Source organism: Protomyctophum bolini, assembly GCF_963924005.1.
Source record: "Protomyctophum bolini genome assembly, chromosome: 3".
Classification (NCBI taxonomy): domain Eukaryota; kingdom Metazoa; phylum Chordata; class Actinopteri; order Myctophiformes; family Myctophidae; genus Protomyctophum; species Protomyctophum bolini.
Window position 1 is genome coordinate 45,765,084 of NC_137864.1, and position 24,952 is coordinate 45,790,035.

Below are 24,952 nucleotides of genomic sequence, written 5' to 3' on the forward strand. Positions count from 1 at the left end.
GTTCACCTGGAGCCTCTCACACACACACGCACACACATACACGGATGTGTGGTCCCAGTCCTGTAGTTTGCTGTTTTTCCTTGAACTCTCTTCATCTCTTGAGAATGGATTAACTTTGGGTACCTGTATAATTGATCTTACCTTCATGCCCTTCCTTTAACCTGCCGCACCGTAGCTCCCCTCCCTCCCTCTCTCCCCATCTCTCTCCCTTTCTCTCTCCCCTTCCCTCTCTCTCCCAGCTCCCTCTTTCTATCTCTCTCCCCTTCTCTCTCTCCCCTCTCTCTCTCTCTCTCCATCGCTCTCTCTCTCTCTCTCTTTCCGTTTCTTCTACTCTGACCTGACATCCTGAGCTCTCTCTCTGACACTGAATGCAATTATTTCAAGTATTTATCTCTCACTTGCTTTCTTTAGGTGCATTCACCCCAGAATGCATTCCAATGCGTCTTACTTTGCTCTCTCTCTCTCTCTCTCTCTCTCTCTCTCTCTCTCTCTCTCTCTCTCTCTCTCTCTCTCTCTCTCTCTCTCTCTCTCTGCCTGCCTACATCTTGAACCACAGTGTCAGCACTTCTCTCAGAGCGAGCATGTCTCAAAGTGTGTGTTATGAATAAATGTGAGGTTGTTTGACTTCCATGAACCCAGTGGCTCGGTGAGCCACTGTCACCCTGTGTCCTTGAGACCACGCAACCGCTGCTGCTTTGAAACCCAGCATCCGTATTCTGGGTGGACTGGGGGGGGATGTAGAAAAATGTTTTCTACATCCTGACAGTTTTCTGAAAAAGCTATGTTTTTATGTCAGTTGTTCTTCGATTTTTCTAAAATAGCAGACCTACAAGCTCATAGCGTGCCACTCGGTGGCGCGCTACGAGCTTGTAGATCTGCTATTTTTCAATAGCTAAAGCATAACATAATGCTAACACCACAAGGGGTTCCCGCCTAAAATGGGTTAAAGTTCTCAGTCGCCACGACTGATTTCAGTCATTTGGATTCTGGAGATTTCTTCTATTTTTAGCATAAGCGAATATGCCAAAGTAGTCTATATTCTACGAGCTCTCAATGCGTGAGCAGGAACTATTTCACTAAAACATCATCATTTAATTTACATATTGTTTAGGAAGCGGCGCTAGTAGTGTGTTATTGTATTGTGCTTTAACCCATTCTGACCGGGCACCCATTTTGGTGTTAGCATCATGTTATGCTTTACCTATTGAAAAATAGCAGATCTACAAGCTCATATCGCGCCACCGAGTGGCGCGCTACGAGCTTGTAGGTCTGCTATTTTTGAAAAATCGAAGAACGACTGACATTTTTTAGAATCTGATCTCAGGTCAGAATGGGTTCATCAGACCAGTGTGTGTCCAGTGGAAACCTCGTATGAATCTGATCTCAGGTCAGAATGGGTTAATCCATGAGATGGAACAGATGGGTACAGAGAGCCAACTGGGGTCTAGTTTACTACAGAAACATCTATTGGATTGTTTGATTAGATTCTCCATGTTGGAGGCATGCAACATACCAGCCATACAAGCTCAAAAGGGTTTTACGAGAGTTTTAAGCTCGTAGATCTGCTGCTTTAGCTATTTTTTTAATTTGAATCTCGAAAAGTAACAGTTTTAGACATGAGGTTTCCACCCGACAGAGACGATGTGCTGTGTAATAGAAATAGTAACAATAACAGTAGTAATAGTAATAATAGTATGATAAATGGAAGCCATAGTCATGTATAAGGAAGGTATTCACATTTTTAAAAAAGAGCCAGGATACGGTAAAAGCATAGACTGTAAAAAAATATGGACAAAGCGTTCCCCGGGTCTAACATGAACGTAAAACGAAGCCTGTCAGTCCTTGAACTGTACGTCGCCATCTTTCTAGATCCGTTTGGGCCCAGCTGGCCCATTGGCTGGCCCAGACAACGAGGCGGGACTTCCCCCCTTCTTCTTAGTTGGTTTTTATTTTGACTCGAGTGGGTGGGGAATCCCGATCATAGACTGTAACGGTAGCCACGCCCCTCAGAACATACGCGACTCTATGGTCATTTTTTTTGTAAATGGGACCATAATTTTCCAAAAAGAATATTATGACATTAGAAATGAGACTTTAAACTAGTGACTGGAAGCAGAAAGTATTCATGACCATGTTTATTAAGGTAATACAGTCTAGGTGAAGTTGGGCCCAAATACATGGACTTCTATGGGGCTATGGGTTTTTTTGGCCCAATGACAGCGCCACAACGGGCCATTATATGAACTTTCAGGAAATCCCGATTTCCTTGTGGCTTCACAAAATATCTGTCTGACTGCCCCCCTGGTTAAATATCTGTCTGACTGCCCCCCTGGTTAAATATCTGTCTGACTGCCCCCCTGGTTAAATATCTGTCTGACTGCCCCCCTGGTTAAATATCTGTCTGACTGCCCCCCTGGGTAAATATCTGTCTGACTGCCCCCCTGGGTAAATATCTGTCTGACTGCCCCCCTGGGTAAATATCTGTCTGACTGCCCCCCTGGGTAAATATCTGTCTGACTGCCCCCCTGGGTAAATATCTGTCTGACTGCCCCCCTGGTTAAATATTTGTCTGACTGCCCCCCTGGTTAAATATCTGTCTGACTGCCCCCCTGGGTAAATATCTTTCTGACTGCCCCCCTGGGTAAAAGCTGGGCGATGCATAGATTAGAACCTGACACCGACACTACGTTTTTCTTCACAGATGCAGATTCTTGACAAGTTCCCAATCGAGGGAGGGCAGAAAGACCCCAAGAAGAGGATCATCCCATTTCTCCCAGGTAATTTAACCAGCCCCGTCTCCCATGGAATAGAAATAGCCTGTTCCTCTTGCTGCTAATAGCATGTTCCTTTACCAGGTAATGGACCCCATGGTAATATCCTACTTCCCTGGCAGGTATAATAGCGTCATGTTCCCGTGCCAGGTCTGCGCCTGACTGTGGAAATAGCCCGCTAGTTCAAACAGATAATAGCCTGGCTGTATCTCTGCCAAGCGTTATACCTTCTCCCAGGTATAACAGTCTTCCTTCACAGGCTTTCTTTGCAGGTGTTACTAATTAAGGCTCTGTTTTCTTTCCATATAATTTCTATCCCATGATCTTGCAACCCATTTTTTCACCCAGTGTCAATTATCTAAGTAATCCTGGGCACTATACACTTCCTCTGCCAAACTGAGGGGGGGGGGGGGCAGCGGACTGACCTCATGCTTCCTTCTATGCATGAGGAGTCCAAAGCTGCTTTCTTTTCACCTGCCAGGGGAGAGTTTCCCCGGCCGGACGTACAGTATAGCGCGTGGAAGGAACACGTTATTCCGACCAGTTCCTTTTTCCCCTCCAGGGGTATTTTGTGTACAGTCAGTGGTTCTCAAACTTTTTAATTTCAAGCACCCGCCCATAACTCTGAGAGTGTTGTTGTATACACTCTGAGAGTTACACACCTGTACGGGGCCCTTTGGAACCCAGTAACCCACACAAGGACACATTTAGAGTGTTTCCAGGGAGCCAACATGCACTATAGCATCACCCTGATTCTGTTTGACCAGAATGGAACAGAGCCTTAATTGGTATCATCGGTAACACCTGTGGAAGGAAGTCGGAAGAGGCTCGGAACTTGTCGCAAGTATAGGAGTTAAGAGTTATTTACAAAATGGCGTACAGTAAAGTGCATATAGAGCCTGTTGTGTCCGTATACAGTATCCGCGGTGGATTCGAACCCTCAGACTCCGTGACGGTGGGCATTGGGCAATCTGCAGGGCTTGCTATGGTACTTTCCCACTGCGCCACCCGTGCTGCACGCCATTAGCCTGTTCCTCCTTCCTCGTAGAACGGCTCCCTCTGCCAGCGGTCACATGATCACACCTCAGACAGTGTGTTGTGCACTTCCACTTTGCAGCCATCTGAATAAACTCTCCGTATTAATAATGGATGACTGGCATGCACAGGACATCAATACCAGCTAGACACTGATGCGTGTGTGTGCGCGCGTGCGTGTGTGTGTGTGTGTGTGTGTGTGTGTGTGCGTGCGTGCGTGCATGTGTGTTGCTGCTGACATGGCACTATTCGCAGTTGTGCACTGTGTGTGTATGTATTAGCGTACTGTGTGAGGATCCTCACAAGGGAAATGGTTAAAAAAAAAGATATTTTGGAATTAGACTTTCAATTAGGAAAATACTTTAACCCATTCTGAACGGGAGCCCCTTTTGGTGTTTTAACTAAGCATTATGTTATACTTTAGCTATTAAAAAATAGCAGATCTACAAGCTCACAGCGTGTGGCGCGCTACAAGCTTGTAGGTCTGCTATTTTTTTTAAATCGTGAAAATGCGGCACACATCTTTGAATATAATATTCTTTCAGAAGAGTTTTTTGTTTATTTCGACATCAGGCCTAAATTGCAGTCCTTCCTCTTGAAATGGCGATGTCCTCACAGGTAACATGCACGTGTATGAGTGTGTGAAATGGCGATGTCCTCACAGGTAACATGCACGTGTATGAGTGTGTGAAATGGCGATGTCCTCACAGGTAACATGCACGTGTATGAGTGTGTGAAATGACGATGTCCTCACAGGCAACATGCACGTGTATGAGTGTGTGTGTGTGTGTGTGAGGGAGTTGACATGTGACCGTGTGCTGCGTGTGCTGGCGTTGATTGAAGCCATGCCACAGACACTGTGATGTGTGCTGGTCTATTCAGAGGGACATGCAGTACACTACAGGCTCATGGCCACCTGCAGTACAGAGCCATCCATCATCCTCCCTGTCGTAGGACGCTCAATGTCCAGGGCCGTGTACGGCGGCTGACGGCAGCCCCGCTAATAACACACACACACACACACACACATGACGTCAACTGTGTGTCTGTGCGCGTGTGTGTGTGCGCGAGATTTACAGTATGTGCCCAGGCAAGAGATACAGAGATTAATCTGCACTGTGTGACTGTGTGTGTGTGTGTGTGTGTGTGTGTGTGTGTGTGTGTGTGTGTGCGCGCGCGCGCGTGTGTGTGCACGTGCGTGTGCCTGTGTGCGTTGTTACTGTATGTGTTCATCCCCAAGTCCCAGAGAGAGAGAGATTTAATACTTTTATTAACAAGATAGTTTACAGTACAGGTACAGTAGAGTCAAATGTTGCGCTAAAAGGATTGGGCTTGTTTCTGTTGTGGTCCATTGTGGTCAATTAATCAGTATTACCGGTACATACATACGATTCGAAGCAGGACATAGTGCTAACACCAAAATGGGTTCCCGCCCAGAATGGGTTAAACCCTCTAGTCCAGTCTTAGTGAATAGTCAGGGAATATTATCAGAATAATGTCAAATCTGGGAATACATTTCTTACCAATCATTTTCTTACAATTTACAATTTACAATTTAGGCATTTAGCAGACGCTCTTAATCCAGAGCGACTTACATTAAGCAAGAACAAAAAAGCATGGGTATACATCACATAAAAACATTTATCATGAAACATGCGTAAGCTAAGAAAGTAACAGTGGAATATCTATAATGAAACTATACATATAAGCTATACATCTATACTACTATGCTATACATATGTACTATGACGTGCTATGACAATAGCACATACAATGCACTTATGCTGTCTACATAACATGCTATAAGACTGTATCAAATGCTATCTAAGTCTACAGAAGTGCTATCTAGGGTAGAGTAAGTGCTATGGGCCATGATGGAGTCTGAAAAGGTGGGTTTTCAGACTACGGCGGAAGATTGGGAGTGATGCTGCAGTTCTGACTGCAATGGGAAGTGCATTCCACAGTTTTGGAGCCAGAAGGGAGAAGAGTTTAGGACGTGTGGAGTGTTGTCCCGGCGTTTTTAGTGAGGGTACTTCCAGCTTCCCTGCGTTGGCTGATCTGAGTGAGCGGGAGGGTTTGTAGGGTTCGATCATACTTGCAAGATATGGGGGAGCCATACCTTTGGTTGCTTTGAATGCCAGCATCATGCCAGCATGCCAGCAGCATTCTTCACCAATGTGTTTGTAAAAGTGTCTACTAACATATCCCACATTGGTTGCTATATTCAACCACCCTATAGGGGACTTTTTGACAGCTGCTGAAAGGTTGTTGATGGTACTACATACCATCAACAACCAATATAATGTTCTAAATTTCATTGTGCTTTAAGTAGCAATGTGACGTGTCAAACTAGGGGGTTTTCATGATTCTGAAGCCATTCCCAGCATTAGTTTTGCACGAAAAACACTCCTAGGGCTAAAAACGTCCATATAGCCGTCATCACAAATGTGATGAGGTCATCACAAATGTGATGAGGTCAGAGGTCAGCACATTTGGGCACATTTATGCAAGTGGCTATGGCTGAATTTATCCCTGTGTGTGTGTGTGTGTGTGTGTGTGTGTGTGTGTGTGTGTGTGTGTGTGTGTGTGTGTGTGTGTGTGTGTGTGTGTGTGTGTGTGTGTGTGTGTGTGTGTGTGTGTGTGTGTGTGTGTGTGTGTGTGTGAGTGCTTCTTTTCTTTTCTGACCTATACACAGTACACACCAAATGTCTTTGCCTAAAATAGCTGATCTATAAGCTCACAGTAGCTCGCACACAAATAGCAGATCTATAAGCTCGCAAATGCATGTTATTCTCCCCAGAATAGGAATGCTGGAGTTCAAGTGGTCGAGAGAGAGAGAGAGAGAGAGAGAGAGACACCTCCAGTCACACAGAGAGAGAGAGAGCGAGAGACCTCCAGTCACACAGAGAGAGAGGGAGAGAGAGAGAGAGAGACCTCCTCCAGTCACACAGAGAGAGAGAGAGACCTCCAGTCACACAGAGAGAGAGAGAGAGAGAGAGAGAGAGAGAGACCTCCAGTCACACAGAGAGAGAGAGAGAGAGAGAGAGAGACCTCCAGTCACACAGAGAGAGAGGGAGAGAGAGAGAGAGAGAGAGAGACCTCCTCCAGTCACACAGAGAGAGAGACCTCCAGTCACACAGAGAGAGAGAGAGAGAGAGAGAGAGAGAGAGAGACCTCCAGTCACACAGAGAGAGAGACCTCCAGTCACACAGAGAGGCTTCCGTGTGTTTAGTGCTGTATATTTACTCACAGAGGCCCTCTGTAATGCCTCATGCTCCATGCATTCCTGCTAATGAAATGACATGCTCTCTCTCTCTCTCTCTCTCTCTCTCAGTCATGCTCGCAGTCGCACACACACACACACACGACACATCCATCTTGGAGGCTTACCAACCATCCACCTTCCGCTTTTCTACGAGGCCAACGGTGCCAAACTTGTGTTATTATTGTCTGTCTGCAAAGGCCTTCTCGATGTTTTGTTTGGGACTGTACGGTTCCCAAACGTTTTAGCCCGGTGACCCCAAAGAGAAATTAGATTTTTGCCCTCGAACCAAACTAGTGGAAATAGCCGATCTACAAGCTCACAACGCAGCGCGGATCTTCACTAGTTTGGGACCTTTGGGCAAACGTCTCTTTTGGGTCACGGGCTAAAATGTTTGACAGAACAATCATTAAGGAAATAATTGATGTTTGCAGCCCTACATCTATATGTATTAACCCATTTTGCGCGGGAACCCATTTTGGTGTTGGCATTATGTTATGCTTTAGCTATTGAAAAATATCAGATCTACAAGCTCATAGCGCGCCACTCGGTGGCGCGCTATGAGCTTGTAGGTCCTCTATTGTTGAAAAATCGAAGAGCGACTGACGTAGAAGACATTTTTAGAATCTGATCTCAGGTCAGAATGGAAAACTGTCAGGATGTAGAAGATATTTTTTGAATCTGATCTCAGGTCAGAATGGGTTAACAGTACACCACCTCTGGCTGTGACGTAGAGTGTATTAACGGTACACCACCTCTGGCTGTGACGTAGAGTGTATTAACAGTACACCACCTCTGGCTGTGACGTAGAGTGTATTAACGGTACACCACCTCTGGCTGTGACGTAGAGTGTATTAACAGTACACCACCTCTGGCTGTGACGTAGAGTGTATTAACAGTACACCACCTCTGGCTGTGACGTAGAGTGTATTAACAGTACACCACCTCTGGCTGTGACGTATAGAGTGTATTAACAGTACACCACCTCTGGCTGTGACGTAGAGTGTATTAACAGTACACCACCTCTGGCTGTGACGTAGAGTGTATTAACAGTACACCACCTCTGGCTGTGACGTAGAGTGTATTAACAGTACACCACCTCTGGCTGTGACGTATAGAGTGTATTAACAGTACACCACCTCTGGCTGTGACGTAGCTATAGGCTCCCTGCAGTCACTTTATTCTCCGTAATCGGAACTCCGCAGGAAGTCCAATCTTCTCCTCTGTTTTCGGTGTTGATAGGAAAGGTCACGTGGGATCACTTCCTGGGAAAGAGGGCGGCTGGCTGCCTCCCTTGAGAGAGTGTGTGTGTGTGTGTGTGTGTGTGTGTGTGTGTGTGTGTGTGTGTGTGTGTGTGTGTGTGCGTGCGTGGTGATTGCCCGTTTGACTTTGATCCTCTCATTGACCACAGGAGGCAGAGTGTGTATCGTTGCTGCCGGTTGCCCTGCCTACTTGATCACACTACAGCGTTGCACAAAAGCATCACATTAGCAGATCTACAGGCTGTAGATCTGTAGATCTACAGCAGATCTACAGATCTACAGGCTGGAAACGTGGCGCAAAACGACGCGTTTTGAGCTTTGGTTTCCAGCCGACAGACGATATTATTTAGAGAGCGAAGGTATTTGTACCTTACTTGAGTATTTCCAATTTCCAATTTCCTCTCCACTACATCTCAGAGGACAATATTGTACTTTTACTCCACATTTGTTTATTTGAAAGCTTTAGTTACTTTGATTAATATTACAAAACCTACATTAAACACCCTATTCATTTTAGCCATTTGAAAATAGCCAATCTACAAGCTCACACAATGCGTTGCATCGCACGCTTTAGATCGTCTGTTTTCAAAAGATTTTTTTATACATTTGAAATCTTTAAATGAGCCAATCTGCAACCAAAAGGACCCGTGAGGGTCCATTTGGTTCCCTTTGTCCACTCAGAGTTACAGACCCATAAGGGTCCATTTGGTTCCAAACTATCATTTAGCTGGGGACCCCCTGGAACTCCCTCAAGGACCCCTGGGGGTCCCCGGACCCCACTTTAAGAACCACTGCCATAGGGGACACAGAGATGGGGACCTGTACTACAGTGGAGTGTGGGACAGAGATTGTTTTTTTTGGTCATCGTGGACGGCTGTGCTTTACTGACATCTACTGGAGGTCTTGGGTCCTACACACACACAAACATTTTCATGTCAATCTGATCATGCATTTGGCCACACGGTCAAATAAACAAAATGGCAAAAGTATAGCAGTTATGAGCTTGCAGATCTGATACTACTGCTGCTTTTGTGTGACAAATCTCTCCCTGCTCCCCCCCCATCTCTCCCTGCTCCCCCCTGCTCCCCCCCATCTCTCCCTGCTCCCCCCTGCTCCCCCCCATCTCTCCCTGCTCCCCCCTGCTCCCCCCCATCTCTCCCTGCTCCCCCCTGCTCCCCCCCATCTCTCCCTGCTCCCCCCTGCTCCCCCCCATCTCTCCCTGCTCCCCCCTGCTCCCCCCCATCTCTCCCTCAGGTAAAATCCTGTTCCGGAGGAGCCATGTACGAGACGTGGCCATGAAGAGGCTTCGCTTCATCGATGACTACTGCAGAGTAAGCACCTTTTAATACCGTACAACCTTACTGGAAACCAGTTGACCCCATGGTTTGAGAGGAGTCTAGGCATGGGGGCTGGTAAGAGTAATTTAAATTCCAAGGCTGATGCTTGTTCCCAGTCCCTAAAAGCAGCTGATCATATAATAAGAGCTCACGCTACAGAGAAACATTGTTTCTTTCTTTGTAGCATGTTGTAGCAAAAATTCACCGATGGAATATTCAGTAGACTTTTCGATCTCTTTCGTCTCTCCGAGCTTCCTTCAGCCAGTCCGTGTGCAATTAAACAAGGGATCGTATGTCGGGACTATTCCACTGTGATCCGACATGTATATTTAATGAGCTGGCCATCTCACACTGACGATGCAAGAAGACCATGAACATAATGCCTGATAATGTATAGTTGCAGGCCTATTGTTTAACCCATTCTGACCTGAGATCAGATTCATATGAGGTTTCCACTGGACACACACTGGTCTGATGAACCCATTCTGACCTGAGATCAGATTCTTAAAAATGTCAGTCGTTCTTCGATTTTTCAAAAAATAGCAGACCTACAAGCTCGTAGCGCGCCACTCGGTGGCGCGCTATGAGCTTTTAGATCTGCTATTTTTCAATAGCTAAAGCATAGCATGATGCCAACACCAAAATGGGTTCCCGTTCAGAATGGGTTAAACATCCACATAGGTTAAGCATCATGGATGTTTTATCCAATCGACTCTGTCGGGTGGAAACCTCATATGTCCAAAACTGTTCAAAAGCATCAAAAGTAGCAGATCTACAAGCTCGAAACGAGCCGCGAACTTGCAGATCTGCTGCTGTTGATGATTTTGTGTTTTAGGGCGTTAGACAGAGCCACACTTTTATTCTACCTATGATGACTGTATAGAATCTGGTTTGCTGCCATTCGCGGATTTCTGCAAAAAAAACATTCCCATTGACATGTATTGGCAGAATCTGCCCTCAAAGGTGGAATATAAAGTGAGGTGTGACCATGCCCTTAAAGGAGTAGTTCTCCCAAACCCCATCAAAGTACTGTAGATTGACCATTCATTCCAACACATGTATACAGTTAAACGTTAAAGGCTCCACTCTCTGGGAGATATTCTCTGATTTTTTTTGTCGAAGCAGCATTGCTAAGCGAAATCAGAGAACATTAGCACAACCCCCATAGGAATACACAAGAACAGGGCAGGCACAGTTAATGAGATTAACTTGAGTCATGCAACTTGAAACGTACAACTTGAATGCATTTTAACGTTAAAGCCGTGACAAACAGATTAGAGATATATCAACATTGAATCTGGATTACTTTATCATTGAATTCTAGTTTACCTAGAGCCATGCACACGTGCATTTTAGTTCAACATTCAGTTACACGCAATCCGGAAGCAATACATTGACATTCATATTTGGTTTGAATCAGCAGACATATTTCCCAAGTATTTGAGCCTATGCTCAAAGACTATGATCAAAATATGGAGGCTGCTGTGGAGGAGGCATGCTTTGCCAGCAGCAGCAGCAGCAGCAGCGTCTGTGCGAGGAAGCAGCTGTAGTGAAGCAGAGAGCCGCATTTAAAGGAACGCTCTGTTAAGAGCGTGATGCGCTCTGATTGGAGTAGTATAGAATGTGTGATGTAATGATCAGCTGAGATGTGAATGAGAATAGGCAGCTAGGCTGATTGATACGATCAGATGACTGGCAGGTGATTGATACGATCAGATGACTGACTGACAGCTGATTGATACGATCAGATGACTGACTGACAGGTGATTGATACGATCAGATGACTGACAGCTGATTGATACGATCAGATGACTGAGTCTGACTGAGAGGTGATTGATACGATCAGATGACTGACTGACAGGTGATTGATACGATCAGATGACTGACTGACAGCTGATTGATAGGATCAGCTGAGGCATGCAGACTGTATAAATAACGCTGTGCTTCATGTATTTTCTATAATAAGCCTCCAGTTCATGGAGTTTTTGTTGCATTCCTATGGCAATAATTTGATGACCGATGGAAAGAGTCTTCTACTGAGTCTTCTTGTTGATGACCCAGTCATACAATTATTGTTTCAGGAATGGGACAAAACACGAAGAAACAAGGCGTCATGGCGCGTGTAACTGATAGAAAATAAGTAATTAACTGGGTGAACTACTCATTTAACCCATTCTGACCGGGAACCCATTTTGGTGTATATGTTATGCTTTAGCTATTGAAAAATAGCAGATCTACAAGCTCATAGCGCGCCACCGAGTGGCGCGCTACGAGCTTGTAGGTCTGCTATTTTTGAAAAATCGAAGAACGACTGACATTTTTAGAATCTGATCTCAGGTCAGAATGGGTTAATCAGACCAGTGTGTGTCCAGTGGAAACCTCGTATGAATCTGATCTCAGGTCAGAATGGGTTAATAAAACACTAAAAGTTAAAATATGGAGATAAGAGGTTTCTGACAGCAACGAAATAATCCATTATTTAATTCACTTCTGATCCCACAAAATAATGGTTCCCAGATCAGCATCCCATCCCATCCCCGGAGAGTTGATCCCTGGAGAGAGCACGGGGGTAATTATTCTTCCCCGCTGTGGTTTGTCTCAAAAACAGGATGTAGGAAATCAACAGCCCTATAGCGCACTTAAAATCAACTCAATATCGCATCTGTGTAAACATTAGAAAGACTGCTGGTCATTTATGTAATTACCGAGACCATTCTCCTAAGTACGGCTTTGCCAAAGCTTACTTGGGAGAGGGGTTAACATTAATTTTAAAGTGTCCATAATTGCATTCAGTCGGAAATATTGAGGTTGTTCTGAGGTGAGAATGATTTGCTTATAATTATTGTTAGCAAACTAACAATAATTATAGCTTATAGGCACAAAGAGAAGTACAACCTGCTTGAGCCAGTTAAAGGTATAGAAGCACTCATTATGTGCTCAACAGGGACGACTTCTAACGATAATTATAGTTTCCTCTTTTTGTCAAAATGGAAAACATACAAGTGAAACGTTTCCCCTCTTTCTTTTCTGCTCACGTCGCTCATACATTGCATGTTGTGAGCGGCAGTGGAGCGGCCATGTTTGTTTACATCTGTTGCCATTAATCGTGCAATGTGGATAAGAGACACTGGCTGTGTGCCAGGAGTAGGGAAAGAGGGGAGGGTGGCAGGAGGGAAATATAAACATTAGGAGTGGGACGGGGCAGGGGGTGGGCGGGGGAGCAAGGAGGAAGTGCGTATATGTATTTTTCTTTTTCATGAAAATCATTTTAACGTGCCCAAAATAGGGACGTCAGATTGAAAGTGGTTAAATGAGAGCTAGTTCCCTTTGAAACAGTGGAAGAAAATAAGTCCTACTATAAATGCGCCACGTCTCTGTGTATGTCTCTGTGTGTGTGTCTGTCTGCGTGTCTGTACGGTTGCAATGCACGTAACTCGAGAACCGTTTGCCCCACCGACTTCAAAATCGACACACGTTCCACATCCCCAGAGGGAGTGCAGTGCCCGGTATCGAGTCGGTCGGACCCACGGTTGTCCAGAACCACCACAACAGGCTCTGGTCAGGCTCTGCCAGCGGGCTTAATCAGCCTAAATCCCCTCACCTGTGCAATTTCCCGCCTCTGCCTCAGCCAATTGATTGCCATGGCAACCCCACCTTAACCAGTCCACTTTTCACAATCGGTCAGTTTGCCCTCTTCAGACACGGGCAGATACAGAGATCTCCGTGTGGGACACAGACAGACAGTTAAAACGGGTGCTATATGACAAGTTGACAACGGGTATTATTAGGTTCCCAAGTTGCATTGTTCTCAAGTAGGCCCGGTGGCTGACAGGCACCTACAGGTCTAGTAATAATAATAACAAAAATACAGCAATATCAGCTGTCTTATATTTGTACTGCATGTCACCTCACCATACTGCAGGACATGATCCTAATAAGATTGTGCATGTCAGATACAGTGTTATGGAGATGCGTGCATCACAGCAGAGACGGTGTCATGGAGATGCGTGCATCACAGCAGAGACAGTGTCATGGAGATGCGTGCATCACTGCAGAGGTCGTGGTCCAAAATGTGTGCCAGTGCCAGCTCTCTGTCGGAGGCCGTCTTTGGTTGCAGGGGAACTAAACCTCCCGCTGTTGAGCATGTCACATTAAAGCCATCCAAGACAAGCGATTCTGGCTCGCCATGAAGCACTTCTATCACAATGCAGAGAATGTGTCCATGGACAGCATCATTGTGGCTAATATATGAAGAATGTGTGGGCACAAGGCATTACACAACACAAGCACATGGAAATTAAACAACCCTGGAAGCACTTTGGGTAACCATTATGAGCCTTTCTGGGACTTGGTGAAGAAGAAAAAAAAGACAAATGTTTAAAGGAAACCGTCACAGATTTCCAACCTAAATCCCGTTGTTCTGATGTGAGATCAACATGATTGTGTGGCAAACATTTTCCCTTATGACAATGGTTCTCAAGGTGGGGTTCAGGAACCCTCATGGTCCTGGAGCGGGTTCCATGGGGTCCCCAGCTAAAGTATTTATATAAGGGAATCCAATGGGGGCGGCGGTGGCTCAGGGGTATGTGGCTGGATGGTAACCGCAAGGTTGCTTAGTTCGAACCCGGGCTCCCCCAGAGTTAGTGTCGAAGTGTCCTTGAGCAAGACACTGAACCCGTAATTGCTCCTGATGTGCTGGTTGGTGCCTTGCATGGTTTCTACCGCCATCGGTGTATGAATGTGTGTGTGTGAATGGGTGAATGTAATGCACAATCTATGTAAAGCGCCTTGGATAAAGGCGCTATATAAATGCACCATTTACCAATGGATCCTTACAGGACTGTGACTGCGAGCGTAGACATTTCTACAGTTACGGAGGTCCATGGCCTTACATGCCAATCTGGGGGTCCTTGAAATAAAACATGTTGAGAACCACTGCCCTATACTTACCTGGTAATTACCCAGTAGATTACGTCTTAATACCTGGTAGTTAGCTGGTTTACTGCACTGTAAAAGGAACGCTGCTTTGGTTCACGGCATTGACCCCTAAGCACTGCAGTGACGTAAAAGGTTTGATGATTGATCGACTTCTTTTACGGAACTGGGAATAAGCCTGGGAATTTATATCACACTGACACACGTGTTCCATCAAGTGTTGACAGCATGCGGCTGAAGAGGGTCAACCAAAATGTCTAAACTTTAAGCGGCTATGGGAGACGTGCCTTGGCGCTACTTTTGAAAAGTTTTGAAAGTGAAAGTGGCTATAAGTGTGTTCCACAGTGGTTCCAAAACATTTTCATGTCAAGGAACCCCCAAATTGACACTAATTATCCTGTGGACCCCCATTTGAAAAGATATGCCAGGGACCCCCATAAAAGAAGGTTTTTACAGCTCTAGCAGGGATTCTCAATCAACCAGTTTCATTTCAAGGAGCCCCAGTTTGACATGCATTAGTCTACGGACCCCCATTTCATGGCATTCCTATCTCTGAGACCCCAATTTATATTGTAAAATCAATCTTAATTTGACTCTGAGAGTGTACAAAATGAACCACACGGACCCGTCTGGGTCCGTTTGGTTCCATTTGTACACTCTCAGAGTTACAGACCCATAAGGGTCCATTTGGTTCGTAACTATCACTTAGCTGGGGACCCCCTGGAACTCCCTCAAAGACCCCTGCGGGGGTCCCCGGACCCCACTTTGGGAACCACTTGTATAGCGGTATGAAATGCAGAATCGAACTGCACAGCAACAGCTGCTGCGATAAAGCATCGACAACCATGTCGGTAATGTGCTTGTAATTCATTACCCATGTAATTAAACCCTCACTGTCGAGACCCAATCAGGAAGCCAATGTTGGCGTCCGTCCGCGTCATCATTCCCAATAGATCTCCACTCCCCTCCAGACGGTTTGTCCGGTGACTTATACTCTGTCTTACGGAGGAGTTGCACAGCGAAGCACATCTACAAGCGCTCAGGCCTGACGTGCAATGCAGCACTTTTTCAAGACAGAAAGGGGTCAGCAGTGTCTTGAAAATGTCTCAAAAACACACTAGTGTGGACGATGGGTGCAAATATAGAAAAATGTGCATGCAAAATAAAATAAAAATAAATATACAGTATACATATTAACCCATTTTGGGGACGGGAACCCCTTTGGCATTATGTAATGCTTTAGCTATTTAAAAATGGCAGATCGGTGGCGCGCTACGAGCTCGTAGGTCTGCTATTTTTGAAAAATCGAAGAACGACTGACATGGAAACATAGCTTTTTCAGAAAACTGTCAGGATGTAGAAGACATTTTTAGAATCTGATCTCAGGTCAGAATGAAAACTGTCAGGATGTAGAAGACATTTCTAGAATCTGATCTCAGGTCAGAATGAAAACTGTCAGGATGTAGAAGACATTTTTAGAATCTGATCTCAGGTCAGAATGAAAACTGTCAGGATGTAGAAGACATTTCTAGAATCTGATCTCAGGTCAGAATGAAAACTGTCAGGATGTAGAAGACATTTTTTTAATCTGATCTCAGGTCAGAATGGGTTAAATAGTTACATTAAGTTGCATGTCACATCTGAAGCTCAGTAGTGAATGTATTAATGCATTCTTATAGACACAAACAATCCAACATCTAACTGTAAACATGAGCAAAAATAACTTTAAATTGCAGTATCATATTCAACTCATTTGAACATTTCAGAGTTATTATGGAGAATTTCATTTTTATTCTTCTATACATTTTTATGTATTATAAAATCCTGACCAACAAGTAAAACCAATCAAATAAAAACCTCAGGAACTCAGGAAACTGATGCACATTTCCCTCTTTATGTCGCGTCGGCAGCTGGCGATGCCATAGCCTGAGAGGACGTTCGGTTTCGCGTGAACTGATTCGGTCACTCAGTCAATGAGGGCGATCTTGCGCCCCTCAAAGTATGGGAAGGCATTGCGGAGTCCCCATTGGCTTATAAGCACAGCCAATGAGGGAAAAAGTCACGACTAGCTCAGCGACCACGATGGGCGAGACCTACGCTGTAAAGGGCATAAATAAACAGAAGCGCTGGATTTTGGAAAATAGCAGATCTACAAGCTCCTAGCGCGCCACCGAGTGGCACGCTACGAGCTTGTAGATCTGCTATTTTTTCAATCGTTAAAACACCAAAAGGGGTTCCCGTACAGAATGGGTTAAGGCCGGGACCGAGGCTATACTCAGCAACTGACTACTAGACCAGCATGCTTTCACAGTCTGGTACAAACCGTGCTCTGTCTTTCTGCTTGTTCACAGTCTGGTACAAACCGTGCTCTGTCTTTCACAGTCTTTCACAGTCTGGTACAAATCGTGCTCTGTCTTTCACAGTCTTTCACAGTCTGGTACAAACCGTGCTCTGTCTTTCTGCTTGTTCACAGTCTGGTACAAACCGTGCTCTGTCTTTCTGCTTGTTCTGTGTAGGCGCTGGTGCGACTCCCCCCGCAGATCTCGCAGAGTGAGGAGGTGCTTCGCTTCTTTGAGACTAAAGCAGAGGACGTCAACCCCCCCGTGGAGTAAGTGTCATCACTGTCTTCTTTTAATACTCACGCACGCACGCACGCACAAACGCACGCACGCACACACGCGTGCACGCACGCACACACGCACATATCTCTGCTGTCAGGAAGAAACCCCCTAACTCCAAAATGTTTCGTTTTTCAGGAAATTACAGTTTGATTGTATCCAATGGAATTAAGAGGTTTTGTCCAAAGCGCTTTTTACTACTTCCCGACAGCAACAATATCCTGTATATATTCCAGATACACATGCACACAATAACTGTGCTGATACTGTTGTGACTCTTGCACACACTGTATGTGTGTGCATGCAAACACATGCACGCACGCACGCACGCACGCTCTCGCGCGCACACACATGCGCACGCGCATGACCACAACGGGGATAAAAAACCATACACCAGGGTGAGCATGATGAATAGAGTGTGTATATACAGTGTGTACTGTATATGTACTGCAGTGCATACTGTACATGTGTGAATGGAATGATTGATCACCGCTACTCACAACGCAGTGTGTTCACAGCTTATTCCTGCAGAGATCCTGTCAGCCTCCCTAATAAGGGAGCATTTTGTCTCTTTTAAACTCGGCGTACAACATCAGTGCGCAGCCTTTACTGCAGTGTTGATGTTGACAGCACATTTAGATTTAAGTTTCAGTCTCTTGAATTAGTTCTCATTTAGTTTTAGTCACATTTTTGGGGATTTTTTTTTGCCACCTGGAATGTTTTAGCGTTGGTCTAGTCGACTAAATATCATACATTTTAGTCGACTAAATCTACAGTTGATTTTGTCTTATCCGACGACAACAAAATATTCTACGTTTTGGGTCTGAGAGGCTAAAGAGAGAGTCATCAAATGGAGGTTCTCCGTGGGTCTGAGAGGCTAAAGAGAGAGTCATCAAATGGAGGTTCTCCGTGGGTCTGAGAGGCTAAAGAGAGAGTCATCAAATGGAGGTTCTCCGTGGGTCTGAGAGGCTAAAGAGAGAGTCATCAAATGGAGGTTCTCCGTGGGTCTGAGAGGCTAAAGAGAGAGTCATCAAATGGAGGTTCTCCGTGGGTCTGAGAGGCTAAAGAGAGAGTCATCAAATGGAGGTTCTCCGTGGGTCTGAGAGGCTAAAGAGAGAGTCATCAAATGGAGGTTCTCCGTGGGTCTGAGAGGCTAAAGAGAGAGTCATCAAATGGAGGTTCTCCGTGGGTCTGAGAGGCTAAAGAGAGAGTCATCAAATGGAGGTTCTCCGTGGGTCTGAGAGGCTAAAGAGAGAGTCATCAAATGGAGGTTCTCCGTGGCTCAAATGCCCAATAAATAATGGTCCTCTGCGTGAAAAGGTTTGAAAATCCCATGCTAGTCTCAAGCGTTTGCGGACCACCCATCTGCCCAACTCGGCTGCCATGTTAAGTGGTCACATGAGTGGTCTTAGCATGTTCCTTTTAATGATCAATCAATGGATTGGCTTCCCGGCTTGCAATCTCCTCATATGCTGTAGCCCCCCAGTGGTCTCACAGGCATGGGAACCACTGACCGTAGAATACTGCAGGATTGTTCTGTCCACTTAGCTCATCACCACTCAGCCCTGGCTCAGTTTCAACTGTATACCCAGACTGGCCTGGGGGGGGGTGGGTGTGTGTGTGTGTGTGTGTGTGTGTGTGTGTGTGTGTGTGTGTGTGTTTGGTGGGGGGGGGGGGGGTCCATTAAAGCCTCCTACCGGGCCAGCCCAGAGGAGGACAGACTGAGACGATGGATGTGAGAGAAGTACAATGACTCGTTTCACTCCGGGAGATCGAGACCCTCTGGGTGCTTTTTAATTAGGAAACACACCACTCGCCTATTCCAAACTCCAAATGCCACAGTCACACCAGCCACCGTCCACTTGTAATGCATTACTGCCTGTGCATACCGGCAAGTCTCTTCTCTTCTCTTCTCTTCTCTTCTCTTCTCTTCTCTTCTCTTCTCTTCTCTTCTCTTCTCTTCTCTTCTCTTCTCTTCTCTTCTCTCCTCTCCTCTCCTCTCCTCTCCTCTCCTCTCCTCTCCTCTCCTCTCCTCTCCTCTCCTCTCCTCTCCTCTCCTCTCCTCTCCTCTCCTCTCCTCTCCTCTCCTCTCCTCTCCTCTCCTCTCCTCTCCTCTCCTCTCCTCTCCTCTCCTCTCCCTCCTCTCCTCTCCTGTCTGTTGTTTAGAGACCTGTCCTTGTCTCCTTCTCTGTAAGGCAAGGATAAGGAGCAAGGAGTAGGGGGGAAAAAAAAGGAAAGGCTGGAAGGATTTACTGAGCTGTGTCTCCATGTGTGTAATATAGTATTCGTCCTTGCCTCCTCTCTCTCTCTCTCTCTCTCTCTCCTTCCGTCTTGCCAGACCTCATAAATTCAAGTATGCTTTAATTGACAGCGCTCAGGGTTAAGCCTAATTTATACTCCCTCCCTCGACGGTGCCGGCCGGGCGACTTGCAGATCCTAGATCAGCTCCTAGATCAGTGGTTCTCAAAATGGGGTCCGGGGACCCCCAGGGGTCCTGGAGGGGGCCCCCAGCCAAAGGGTGCAGCATCACAATCATTGTGAACGCCTTACTGGCTATTCAAAAATATCAAATGTGCTTGTGTTTTGTTTGTTTTTGAGAAGTACTGTAGAAATTACAATTGAATATTTTCAACAGAAATGTTCTCTTAGGGGCCCTATAGAGGAAAACAGTCGTATCCCTCCCTCAGAATTGTGTCTGTCTCACACAAATACAGCATAGGCTAATCCTTGCATGTTCATAATTATTTCAACCTTTTTGTGTGTTAATTTATCATTATAATGTCCTATACTTCACCATAGTGTCACACAAAAGTGGTGAAAATATCTGACATCACATCGTGACCATGCAGTTGTCAGCTTGTAGATCTGCTATTTTCCGTTTTAGCATCATGGTACAGGATATTAAGGCCTGCATATTGGCACCTAGGTACCGGTATATGCACAAGATTGTTGAGCTCAACAAGCTACAGCATGCTTGAAAAAGAGTGTGGAAGCGTCTGTATGTGATGAAGTAGGCTTCAGGTTTTCAAATGACTTGTCCTTCACCGTAGCACTAATGCACTCATTCATACATACATGCACGCACGCACACACACACAGAGACACACAGAGACACACACACACACACACACACACACACACACACACACACACACACAGAGACACACACACACACACACACACACACACACACACACACACACACACAAAGTCAAGAACAGATGCACAAACATGAACTACATCCCTCACAAACCACGCGCACACAGACAAAGGCACATTCCCTTGAATTACGTACGGTAGCAAATCAATGGCCAATCTCAGTGGTGAAACGTGGCTCCCCAACGATTCTTTTTCATTTAGCAGATGCATTATCAGCAGAAAAGGAAGAAAAAAAGAGCGTAGTGCTGACACAAAGATGTCTCATCATCAGCCCCTAACTGAGCTAACTTCTACATCTCTTTCTGAGAGCAGACGGCGCATCAATCTGTCTTCACGTCCTCTCTGTTGGACAGGAAGAACCTTATATCTCTGTGGGATGTGTTTTTACACATTATTGCTCTATTTCATCGTCTCAGTCTGTGCAGGTGGAAACCTCAAAAGTAGCATATAGGTTTACATACATGGTCTCCGCCTGTGTGTTTTTCCTTTATTATATTATAACTTATAATTAATGGACTATTTAATTGATCATACTACAGCGTCTCACAAAATGATCAAAAGTAGCAGATCTACAATCTCCAAACGCGGACGTACATGAATCGATGCGTTTTGAGCGTGTTCATCTGCCACTTTTGACAAATTTGTAGTTTGAATCCTGAAAGATAACGGTTGTTCTTGTTGGGGTTTTTTTGGTACACATTAGGGTTCTCATACACCCTGAAGAAGGCAGTTGCATCTGCCGAAACGTTGGTTCCTATACTCTGCATCCTAATAAATTAACGTTGGTTCCTATACTCTGCATCCTAATAAACAATCGGCACTTTGGCTATCGGTGTGTGCGGCCACTCTTTTGTCTTTTAATACATTTTGGGGCCGGAACCCCTTTTGGTGTTAGCATTATGTTATGCTTTAGCTATTGAAAAATAGCAGATCTACAGACTCATAGCGCGCCACTCGGTGGTGCGCTACGAGCTTGTACGTTTTTAGAATCTGATCTCGGATCAAAATGGGTTAAAGACTTAATTCTTTACATATTAGGTTTCCACCCGACAGATGATTATGTATCCTTCACTGACGACAGTATAGAATGAGCTGAGAGTGATTACAGGACAGGGCAGTGAGGGCAGGGCAGAATGTTTAGCGCTTTAGCGAGGAGAACAGCTTCGACAATGTGATGCTTTTCTCCTGTCTTGTGAAGTGCGTTGATAGAGTGGTGGGCTTTAGACGGAGACGTTGATGGAGGCTGTGTACTCTGTGTGTGTGTGTGTGTGTGTGTGTGTGTGTGTGTGTGTGTGTGTGTGTGTGTGTGTGTGTGTGCGCGATGAGCTGAGAAACATGCCAGGGAAGAGTGCGCGGGCGTGCGCTTGCATCTTGTGAATTTGTGGAATATTGTATGTACATGATTTATGTGCGTATGCCATGAGTGTGACAAAGAAAAATGTCCACCCTGTGCATGCGTGTGTTTGTGTGTGTGTTAAACAGTGTAATCCTTGTTTTAGTGACATTGTGAATCTGTCTCTGTGTCGAGATAACAGAGCGAGACTAGCCTGGACACCAGACCAAATCTGCCAGTGCAAAAGAAATAAAATAAATAGCCTTGGGCAGATCTGCTCGGTTATGATTGGATTGTCCTGCCCCCGAAGTTGTGGGGCACCAGCCAGGGCCCAGTATGCAAATATGGGGCAGCTTTATCCAGTAGCGTAATTGCGTTTTCTAAACGCAAAAAAATATTCCACACAGATTTCATATTAATATCTACACCGTGATATCTGTCTATAGGCTATAGAGCCAGGCATGGCCGGTGTTCCACTTCTATCATTATAGTGTGTGATTATGATTGAATATGAAGTCGTGCGCGTGTGTTCTTTTTCAATAGAATTTATCAGCTTGCCATTGTGCACAACAAGTGTGTTAATCATGCACCATTGTGCACAACAAGTGTGTTAATCATGCACCATTGTGCACAACAAGGGTGTTAATCATGCACATGTGGGTGAAACGGCATACAATATTGTGTTCCTCAATGCATCAGTCTTTAAACGTTTCAATTTCGTATAATCTGCAGTATATTGAATGTCAGAGGATGCAAATGAAGCATTTAAAGTGTGTGCGCGTGTGTGTGTGTGTGTGTGTGTGTGTGTGTGTGTGTGTGTGTGTGCGTGCGTGCATGCGTGCTTTTCCTTATGCTCTCTCCTACAGTACTCATTTCCTTATGTTCCTCAGTGTCCTATATTGTTCCCTTATCTTCCTTCCTACTTTCCTACATCCTTAATGTTCGCCTCCCACCTCTCCCCGTTCTCTTCTGCTCCTCCTCTGTTAACTATAATTATCAACAATTATTGTTTTCCTGAATCCTGATACATAATCTTAGGGCTGTATTTTGCGTGTCTTAAGTACCAGGTCTTATTACCTAACTTGAGTAAACTAAAGACCTGGAGGCGTGATCAATGCTCTTTGGCTATTCTGAGTGGCCAAAGAGCATTGACCACGCCTCCAGGTCTTTAGTTTACTCAAGTTAGGTAATAAGACCTGGTACTTGAGACACGCAAAATACAGCCCATTGTGTAAAACATTGTGTAAAACACCCGGCGTAAAAAATACATGGCTATACAAAGCATGGTTAACCCATTTAGACCGTATAACTTAGATTCTACAAAATGTCTTCTGAATCCTGACAGTTTTCTGAAAAACCAATGTTTCTATGTCAGCGGTGCTCGACCTTTTTCATGTCAAGGGCCCCAAGAATTATCTGAATTGGGCTGCCGACCTAACCTGACGCTGCCAGATCCAAAAAGCTTGCTACACAAATTTGTTTCACAGCTTATTTGGATCTGGGATCGCGGAAGCAAATTCGATGACGGGGCTGTTCCTTTTTTTCAAGATACATGGTAGATGATTGGATGGGAGCGTCTGTCTATCACCGTGTGGGTGTGCAAACACAACCAATCATATCGACGTGTCTATATACCGTCACATCCGCTTTTGCACATATCCCGCCTTTAGCTCACGCTGATTGGTTCGGTACGAAGCAGATCTGACTCAGGGCTCAACTCCGTCAGAGATCCCAGATGAGTGTTGTGTTGGGGAATATGTTTCCCCAATACCGCCCTCATCTGGCAGCGTCAGGTTACTGCCGACCACCATCTGAAAATATGTTCTTCCAGGGGCCTCCCCATGAGCAGCAAAAATGTTTCGCTCTGAAAGAATATTCAAAGATTTGCACCACATTTTCAAGATCTTTCAAAGATAGCAGACGAGCTCGTTGCGCGGCACTCAGTGCCGTGCTCTGAGCTTGTAGATCTGCTATTTTTCAATAGCTAACGTATAACATAATGCTAGAAACACCAAAAGAGAATCCCGCCCCAAAATGGATTAAAGGGCCCGTAAACAGGAACTGCCCTCACCTGATGACACGCCCGGGTGAGTTTCAGTGATGCCCTCACCTGATGACACGCCCGGGTGAGTTTCAGTGATGTCATCATCTGATGACACGCCCGGGTGAGTTTCAGTGATGTCATCCGAGTCACTGATGACACGCTCGGGTTGAGTTTCAGTGATGTCATCACCTGATGACACGCTCGGGTTGAGTTTCAGTGATGTCATCACCTGATGACACGCTCGGGTGAGTTTCAGTGATGTCATCCCAGTCACTGATGACACGCTCGGGTGAGTTTCAGTGATGTCATCCGAGTCACTGATGACACGCTCGGGTGACTTTCAGTGATGTCATCCCAGTCACTGATGACACGCTCGGGTGAGTTTCAGTGATGTCATCCCAGTCACTGATGACACGCTCGGGTGAGTTTCAGTGATGTCATCCGAGTCACTGATGACACGCTCGGGTGAGTTTCAGTGATGTCATCCAAGTCACTGATGACACGCTCGGGTGAGTTTCAGTGATGTCATCCGAGTCACTGATGACACGCTCGGGTGAGTTTCAGTGATGTCATCCAGTCACTGATGACACGCTCGGGTGAGTTTCAGTGATGTCATCCGAGTCACTGATGACACGCTCGGGTGAGTTTCAGTGATGTCATCCGAGTCACTGATGACACGCTCGGGTGAGTTTCAGTGATGTCATCCGAGTCACTGATGACACGCTCGGGTGAGTTTCAGTGATGTCATCCCAGTCACTGATGACACGCTCGGGTGAGTTTCAGTGATGTCATCCCAGTCACTGATGACACGCTCGGGTGAGTTTCAGTGATGTCATCCCAGTCACTGATGGCATGATTCCAAACGACACGTGTCTTCGATCTGCTTTCGTCGACTAATACTATGACAAAAGAATGGTCGTCGACTACCTTTTTTCCCGCTGATGAACTAAGCTACGATGACTAAAACTAAGACTAAATATATTGACAATTTTGTCAACAAATAAAAACTAGACTAAAATAGTTAGGAAGGGACTGGTGGACAAGAGATCCAGTATAAGTCGTTTGCAAATTTGCATGCTGCAAACGAGAGACTATAACTAAAACTAAAATTAAAATCACACCCGTGTCACCCCCTACTGGTACTAATAAGTCATATACTCGTGCTCATGACATACAGTAGTCACATATAGGTAGAC

General features: G+C 45.4%; 1 protein-coding gene across 4 annotated transcripts in view; it reads left to right on the forward strand.

Moving 5' to 3' along the window:
• Positions 1 to 2,701: 2,701 nt before the first annotated feature.
• Positions 2,702 to 24,952, forward strand: part of LOC308312860 (SH3 and PX domain-containing protein 2A-like) — a gene marked incomplete at its 5' end in the record, with an annotated part of 152,271 nt that continues 130,020 nt past the window's right edge. For 3 of the 4 annotated variants that reach the window (XM_080759609.1, XM_080759611.1, XM_080759610.1), the window contains 3 exons: positions 2,702 to 2,777; positions 9,585 to 9,661; positions 17,119 to 17,210. In XM_080759609.1, the coding sequence (XP_080615735.1) occupies positions 2,702 to 2,777; positions 9,585 to 9,661; positions 17,119 to 17,210 (245 nt within the window). The remainder of the gene's footprint in view (positions 2,778 to 9,584; positions 9,662 to 17,118; positions 17,211 to 24,952) is intronic. The other variant, XM_080759612.1, reaches the window with a different exon arrangement.